The following is an 8999-nucleotide window of genomic DNA, read 5'->3' on the forward strand; positions in this document are numbered from 1 at the left end:
GAAAGATTCATGACAGAATCTTTAAGATGCTAGGATCTCTTAATTCCCTGAGGTGTAGTAATATATGAAAGGAACTATGATTTAGTCTTCATGGAGTCCACTGTAGCTCCCAGTACAAGAACTGTGTAAGAGTGTTGGGCTATACAAGGAAAAAGAGGAGGAGGAGGAACAGGAGATTTGCTACAGCATATTTGTCAGCTAAACTGTTTGTCTATTGATGATCTTCAGAAACTGCCTCTGCAGCTGATTTTCTACAGTATCCGGGGTCAAAACAAGGCCCTGCTTGTTTAGCTTCTGCCAATCTTCGCCATGAGGAAAAAACCTCTATTACTAAGCTAAATCTCACTGAGGCTGCTAGAAATTCTTCAAGCCAGAACCTTCTGGTTTTTCTTGTGTTCCTCCTCAGATCTGTCAGATGTTAGAAAGACAAGGGTTCTGTTCCTATGAATCTTATTACATTCCCTCCCCCCCATAATTTTTGCTCACCAGGAGGATCCAATTCAAAAGTTAGATGAGCATCTTAAATAAGAATCTTAGGCTTTGATATAGGCAAGGAATACTACACTACAAACCAGCTGTCTCTCACTTTCATGTCAACAGATATATTTTTAATGCCCAATCTCTGAAGTCATCAAGGATACCCTTTTTCAATTAAGAACCCTATGGTTCACACAGTCCTTAAAGTTTTGTCTTCATTTGTTTTATGCTGGACATTCTTCTTCCCCATACATGGATATTGTCATCCAACCTTTAGCTTTTAAATTAGAACAGTGATATTTCAAGTACAGAAATCCATTATAAATTGATTAAAAACCACAGAGACCATACTCCTTTAATAAACTACAGTTTAGTAACAGCAGTTTTAATTTAGCAACTGAACCATGGAATATGTCACATTTTCAAAAAATCAAGTTTTGGATGATTTTCAACACTAGAATAGAATTTGCACAAATAGTATATTACAGCTATTAATATCTGCTATTTAGAAAGGAAGGCATTTGTGTATTCTAGCAAGATATAAAGTGTGAGAGAACTGAGAGGGAGAAAGCTTGCAAAAATACAATGTGGTGGGCAAGTTTAAAATTATGAAATTGTATTAAGGTTATAGCTGTGCTGCAGCACTACATTTGTCAGGAATCTATTATGGACAATCCTCCACTTCTCCATTCTGCAATTTGATCATAACTGAATCCATCATTGCCATTCAGTACCGCCTTAATTTTTTTTCAGTTACAGCATCCTCACTTCCCATTAACTGTTCATATTTCATGGCTCAAAAAGTGACAAATTTGTACTATTAATACCTTCTTGCTGTCATGAATTTAGATTATTATTTTATTTTTTAGTATAGACATGTTTGGGTATAATATATTAAAGAAATTGATATATAAAATGTCTGAGGACATATAAAGAGCATACTGTCAGATGTAAGCTCTGAAAAAAACTGAAATCTTCCTCCATTAAAACAAATTTCAGAAGATCTAGGAAACAAACTAGACCATTTGTAAGGCTGTAATGGAAGATTCCAACATACTTGACGTTAAAAACATAAAAGACAGTAGTGGAAACACAAACATAACTTGTTTAAAGTCTTGATCAAAAACCTTGAGGGAAGCAGAAAGAAGTTGTAGATATTTCATTTTTAACTGAGTTCAAAACAATTGGAAAGAGAACCTCAAGCTGATATCTAAGAACAGAGCTGATTTTATTAGGCTATGATACTTACCAGAAAATGTAGTGATTAATTTATCTAGGTGTTGGGTTTTTTTAGCTGAAAAGTAAACCAAGTTTCCTGAATACTTTTTTATTAGGGCTGTCAATTAATTCCAGTTAATGCGTGCAACGAATGCATTAATTGGTTCTTGCAATAATTTTTTTAACGCGTTAATTGCGCGTGTGGTTTTGGAGCCAGTGCCTGGGCTCTGCTCTGCTGCCTCCAGGCCATCCAGTGGGACAGCACAGAGGACCACAGGGCAGTGCGCATGCGGGCTCTGGGCAGCTGCAGCAGGTGGGGGCAGGAGTGGGGGTGGAGACATGCACATAGACATATACGAGCAGCCGCAGCCTACATGCAGAGCAATGCTGCATGGGTAAATTTGTGGAGGGGGAGAGATGGGGGGAGAGGGGCGGGGTGGAGGGGCAGATTGAGGCCCCCATGGTGAGGGAGAGAGAGGGGCAGGGGCAGTCACTGGGGTGAATGGGGCCCCAGGGCAGTTAGTGGAACAGAGCTGCATGAGACTTGTCCAGAAGTGCGGGGGGAGAGGGGGCACAGCTACCTGCTGCTGTGCACACCCCTGGGGGGAAGGCATGGAGGGCATGTGCCCCCTGGATTTGTGCGTCAGGTAGAGGTGGGCTGTCCACTGCGGGCTGAGGCTCTACACCCTACTGCCTTTGCCCTGGGAGCTGCACAACGCCATGTTGTGCCTCCCCTGCCAGGCAGGCATGGGATGCATGGCGTAGGCAGCGCATGGGTCCCGGGGCAAAGGCAGCAGGGCACAGAGCCACAGCCCACAGTGGGAAGCTTGCCCTGACCCCACGCACAAATCCAGGGGCACAGGCCCCCATGTCTTTGCCGGGGGTGCGTGCAGTGGTGGGGAGCTGCACCCCTGGATGAGTCTCCCGTGGCTCCACTGCATGACCCACCCCTGCCCCACTCCCTTCCTCACTGTGGGGCCTTGATCTGCCCTCCTGCCCCTTCCCCTTCACACTCTTACCTGCTGGGTGCTGTGTGTGTCTGTGTCTGCCCCTCACTCCCAAGCCACAGCCCTCCTAGCTCTGCTGCTGCCCCTCACTCCTGACCCACAGTATCCCACATCTTCCCAGGGTGTGTGGAGACCCCCCCCTCCCCGGGCTCCAAACCCTACATGCACGTACACACACACACACACACACACACACACACACAGCCCCCCACACCTTCACAAATCCCCACTCCCATGCACCCACCCCACCCCAACCGTACAAAGTGCCTGCATCATTTTGAGTTTCTGCGCACAATTTTGAGGTTTTAGCTGTGCAATTAATATCATGATTAATTGCAACTCATTTTTTTAATTGTACAACTAATCAGGATCACATTTTTTAATCATTTGATAGCCCTACTTTTTTATATATCCTTTCATTTGCAGTGAGAACAATTTGTTAAAGAATACATTTTTTAAAAATATAAAAAACAAACAAACAACAAAGATTATTACCTGATTGCCAAAAAGATTGAATCCATTAATTGCTTCTAGAGCTGCTTTTGCTAACCCAACAGAGCTGGAGAAAGGGGTAGGGGAGGGAGGAGGAAGAATAAAAAATAAGAATATTACATTTACAGATCTGGAATTACACAGACACACACCCCTATACACACCTCCGTAAGAAAACTTAGGGTCAAATGCTAAAAAAAAAAAGAATTAAAAAAACTAATTTTCTTCAACTTTAAAAGTCAGTGACCAGCTGGAAAAATACTTCTAGTTTCCCCCTTATTAATGGGCACCTGACACACTATGCTTCAAGGCCTTTTACCTTTATTAGCAGCAAGTTTATTTTTAGAACAATTTCCATGTACTAGGCTCTCAAGCAATGAACTTGACAAAATAAATCTTTGATCATTAAAACAACGAGAATATAAAGTTATTGCATCAATCTGAGGTCAAAGCAACAGCATAATTCTCATGTCAACCACAGATATAAGGTTATCTTCACATTACTTATGTGCCAGTATCCTCTAGGCCAGTGCTTCTCAACATGTAGATTGCAACCCAAAAAAGTGGGTCGCAAGAGTTTTTGAAAGGGTCGCGAGCAGTCACAGAAAAATATGGGAAAGCATGAGTTTCCCCTTGCAGGCTGGCAGCCTTCCAGCCTGCATGGAACTGCTTGGGGCAATTGGAGGGAGGGGGTGCCACATGCATCTGCATGCACACATGCATGTAGCCAACACACAGCCAGGCAGGGTGGTGGGAGTAGCCCTGGCAGTCAGATGCAGGTAAGTCTATGGGGAATGGGGGTTGGAGGGTCAGGGATGGGGACTGTCCAGGGTGGTTGTGGGAGGGTCATGGGTGTGTGAGGGGGGTCGGGTGCCTGCCAACACTGGTAGAAGGTGTCTTGGTGCTGAGGCTGTGGCAGGGGGAGAAGGGGGAGGCCTGCCCCTCTAGTGGGGGAAAGGGATGGGGGGGCCCTTTGGAGGCAGTGGGGAGCTGCATGGCCAGGCTGGCAGTGCCAGGGCTGGTGCCTGTGCTCACAGGGGTGAGGGCATGGCCAGGTTGCCTGGTGCAGCACAGGAGCCCCAGCTCAGGATGTGGGGGGTACCACAGGCATCCCCTCCTCCTCCCTCCAGCTCGCATGGGGGCCAGACTCACTCTGCCGCTGTCAACATGAGCTGGAGCCACTGCTACCCACTCTAAGCCTCATCAGCTGCTCTCCTTGCAGTGAGGAGAGCACTGCCCCCTCATGAGCATTGTAAGGTGAGGGTCTCAAATCAGGGGCAGCATCGTCAGCTACGGGGCTCACAGCAGGGAGAACACTGCCACTACTTCAAGCCTCATCAACTGTGGGGCTTGCAACAGCACAGTGTTCTTCCCGCTGCCCCTGCTGTGAGCCCCACAGCCAATGAGTCTCCCAGTGGTGGCAGCACCCCCAGTACTGCCCCTGCTGTGAGCCCCACATCTTACAAAGTTCACAATGGCAGCAGCATTCTCTCCACTGCCCCCACTGAGAGCCCTGCAGTCAACAATGCTGCCCCCACTGAGAGCCCCACAGTCAAGTGTCAGGTATGAGGCTTGCAGCAGGCTCAGCGCGGTGAACACTGCTCTCACTATGAGCCCCATGAGCTTCAGGGCTTGCAGGCATGGGACCTGGTACAGGGAGTATTTGGAATCACAATCCCAGGTTCCCCCTGCATCAGAAATAAGGCATGATGGGAGCTAAAGTGTGATCCCACAATCGTACCTCCTGCCAGGCAAACTAGTGCATGTCAGGAGGTGCAAATGTAGGATCACACCTTAGAATCCATCATGCCTTTACCTGCATGTTTAGAGGGGCCCTGAGAAAAGACATTGTCCTCAGAATTATTTTGACCATAGTCTGTTTTGCAGAAAAACTGCAATTAATAAATATTAGGAAACTACACTTTATGAAATTGACAGTATTGCATCTCCTTATTACAAGAGACACAGAGGGAATATTTGGTTGAAAAGAAAAATACAATTGCGAGGACAACCCCTTTTTTCCTAACTTGAACAAAGTGAACATCATGGAAAAATACCTACATTACTCATAACTAGCATATTAGATGAAAAAATGAAATGGATCAAAAACTGGTACAAGTATAGACAAGCTGTATTTTTAACGTTAACTGCCTGTACAGTCTATTAAACATTTTATTAGTAATATTTATTTAGAACATACAGACTTATATTTTCCCTTTTTCCATCACTACACATCATCCATGTACTAAATTCCGAATTTAGAAAAATGTTTTAAAATAAAATCTCCTTAGTAACATTTCTAATCTCAAAATTATGCATTATATTTAGCATAAATATTATTTCTGTTGGACTGTTTTCAGTACCAGAAGTACCATAAAACATGGATTTCAAACTGTATCATTCTTTTTAACCATCTGCAGTAGGTTTCTAAAACCTCCATCTTCTTTTCAGTTACACTGCCAGAAATACTGTTCATAGGATTCATGTGGGAATTAATTCTAATTGGTTAAACAAGAGAAAGCTGATTATGTTGGCTAAATTCTGCTCTGAGCAGCTGCCATCAAAGACTGGTGAAATCCCTTGGTTTTTATATCTTCTGCTGATTAGAAAGTTATTGTTACCCTGATAATGCAATGAAGTAGTAAACTAAACCCAGTACTGCTGTGGATACCAGCAATTTCCTTTGTTGCAACTCTTTAAAAATAAAATTATTTTTATTCTAGCACAGCTATTTTATATAATTCATTTATATACCAGCGCTTAGTTTAACTGAAATTGGCATTGTCATTTAGTTAAATCATAATGTTTCACAGGAACTGCAGGTATATTCCCAACAACATGGATACATACTACATGAAAACAAGGTAAATCCACCATTTAGATAACTAGATTAATACCATGAGTCCCTATTTCTCCTTCAAGATGAACTCCTTCAATAGAAAGGGACAGATATTTTTCAAGGGATAGAAGGCAAAAACAAAAGACTAGCAACAACTGTACAGTGGAAAGAGTTGAAAGAAAAAAAAAGCAAGGATGTTCAGGCAGAGTAAGTCACCTTATTTTATCTGGATAAAGCAAAAGGGGTGGTTTGAGAATGCAGAAGAAAATTTTGCACCCTCTCTAGTGACTGATTTATACACATGCTCACTTAACACTCCCAGGTAAATAGTACTGACTTTAGCTTATATCCCTTCCCCTCCCCCATCTCTCTCTCCCTCTCCCTGCAAGCCTTCAGAAAATATAGCACTTTCATAAAAACTACTTACAACTGAAAATATGAGCATTTTAATGATAAATTACTGCTTTAATTTCTTCTGTTATGTCAGGGTGTTGTTACATGTTACCCTTGGGTTATAAGTGCTCTTAATATGGTAGTACCTACAGTATGAAAATTAGTGCTAAGCAGCCTATAGGCATCTTATACCACTTTGGGCAAGATTTACCTTTCAACTGTGTTACCCAGCTTGTTAGAATAACGTGTAGCTGCTCTGTGAGGATAAAACGACCAATTTTCAGTCCTCCAGCATCCCAGGATGTACCATCCCCTCCTCCCACTGCCTGCTCTTTGAACAAATTTCCACCCCTCAAACTCCCCTGCCCAGGGGGTAGTACAGGGGAGGGCAATTATTTCGAGTGGAGGGTCGCTTACTGAGTTTTGGCAAGCCATCGAGGGCTGCTTGACAGGCAGCCAGGGGCAGATAAATATTAATTCTCTAAACTTTTTAGGGGCCCCGCAGGCTGGATATTATGGCCTGGCAGGCCTCATCTGGCCCGCGGGCCACATTTTGCCCACCCCTGGGGTAGTATGACACCAAGCCAGCTCCCCCATCTGCCACCAGGGGGTGCAACCCCATGGAAGCAGGGCAAAAAGCCGGCTATTACTTAGCTACCCTTATCAGCCACAGGCAACCGGAAGTAGAGAATGAGCCAAAGGAAAATGCTTTTCCCCACCCGTCAGCCCCACAAGGCAGCACAAACCCTCCCAACTGGCTCCCCAGTTCCTTGCAAGCCAATCCCAATTCAGTAACACATTAACTTTCTTATTTTTATTCTTTTACTTTATTTCACTTCCTTGATTTTATTCTTCGGGATTTTATTTTTTTTCCCTTCTGCTTCAGTGGTTGACTTCCTTCATTTCACTACAGCCTCCATCTCCATGCTCCAGCCACTGCAACCCATATCTCATCCCACCTCCACGTAGAGCAGGCATCCTGGCTTCCCAGGATAGATTGCACATTTGAAAGAGACACCCGGCTACCTTGTGAAGAATTGCTGCAGTACAGAAGAGAAACCCTCAAGAACTGCACACCGTTGGTTATGACATATTACCCCCTCCCTCAAACCCATGAAGAAAATCCTCAAACACTTGCAAACCATAGTAGAAGGAGACCCTTTTCTTAAAGGGATCTTCCCAGAACCACCCAGCTTAGCCTTCAAACAAGCACCAAACCTCGCTAACCTCATCACCAGAAGCAAACTTCCTACAACCCAGAACACACTGAATGGACCCAGACCATGCCATAACAAGAAATGCAAAACCTGTCAACACATCTCCATCGCCCACACAATGGCTACACCCCACAACAGAGCCATCAGCATTCCTGTGTTACCCAGCTTGTTAGAATAACGTGTAGCTGCTCTGTGAGGATAAAACGACCAATTTTCAGTCCTCCAGCATCCCAGGATGTACCATCCCCTCCTCCCACTGCCTGCTCTTTGAACAAATTTCCACCCCTCAAACTCCCCTGCCCAGGGGGTAGTACAGGGGAGGGCAATTATTTCGAGTGGAGGGTCGCTTACTGAGTTTTGGCAAGCCATCGAGGGCTGCTTGACAGGCAGCCAGGGGCAGATAAATATTAATTCTCTAAACTTTTTAGGGGCCCCGCAGGCTGGATATTATGGCCTGGCAGGCCTCATCTGGCCCGCGGGCCACATTTTGCCCACCCCTGGGGTAGTATGACACCAAGCCAGCTCCCCCATCTGCCACCAGGGGGTGCAACCCCATGGAAGCAGGGCAAAAAGCCGGCTATTACTTAGCTACCCTTATCAGCCACAGGCAACCGGAAGTAGAGAATGAGCCAAAGGAAAATGCTTTTCCCCACCCGTCAGCCCCACAAGGCAGCACAAACCCTCCCAACTGGCTCCCCAGTTCCTTGCAAGCCAATCCCAATTCAGTAACACATTAACTTTCTTATTTTTATTCTTTTACTTTATTTCACTTCCTTGATTTTATTCTTCGGGATTTTATTTTTTTTCCCTTCTGCTTCAGTGGTTGACTTCCTTCATTTCACTACAGCCTCCATCTCCATGCTCCAGCCACTGCAACCCATATCTCATCCCACCTCCACGTAGAGCAGGCATCCTGGCTTCCCAGGATAGATTGCACATTTGAAAGAGACACCCGGCTACCTTGTGAAGAATTGCTGCAGTACAGAAGAGAAACCCTCAAGAACTGCACACCGTTGGTTATGACATATTACCCCCTCCCTCAAACCCATGAAGAAAATCCTCAAACACTTGCAAACCATAGTAGAAGGAGACCCTTTTCTTAAAGGGATCTTCCCAGAACCACCCAGCTTAGCCTTCAAACAAGCACCAAACCTCGCTAACCTCATCACCAGAAGCAAACTTCCTACAACCCAGAACACACTGAATGGACCCAGACCATGCCATAACAAGAAATGCAAAACCTGTCAACACATCTCCATCGCCCACACAATGGCTACACCCCACAACAGAGCCATCAGCATTCCCGCCTCTTAGAGCTGCACCTCTCATCCCATGCACCAAATGCTCTGATGGATA

At 45.0% G+C, this 8999-nt stretch overlaps 1 protein-coding gene across 7 annotated transcripts in view; it reads right to left on the reverse strand.

Annotated features, from left to right (window-relative positions):
- Positions 1-8999, reverse strand: part of PHKB (phosphorylase kinase regulatory subunit beta) — a 209935-nt gene that overhangs the window by 115256 nt on the left and 85680 nt on the right. For all 7 annotated transcript variants that reach the window (XM_006034336.3, XM_006034337.3, XM_025216320.1 and 4 more), the window contains one exon: positions 3198-3261. In XM_006034336.3, coding sequence (XP_006034398.1) covers positions 3198-3261 — 64 coding nt within the window. The remainder of the gene's footprint in view (positions 1-3197; positions 3262-8999) is intronic.

This window comes from Alligator sinensis, unplaced genomic scaffold, assembly GCF_000455745.1.
Source record: "Alligator sinensis unplaced genomic scaffold, ASM45574v1 scaffold827_1, whole genome shotgun sequence".
NCBI classification, from domain to species: Eukaryota; Metazoa; Chordata; order Crocodylia; family Alligatoridae; genus Alligator; species Alligator sinensis.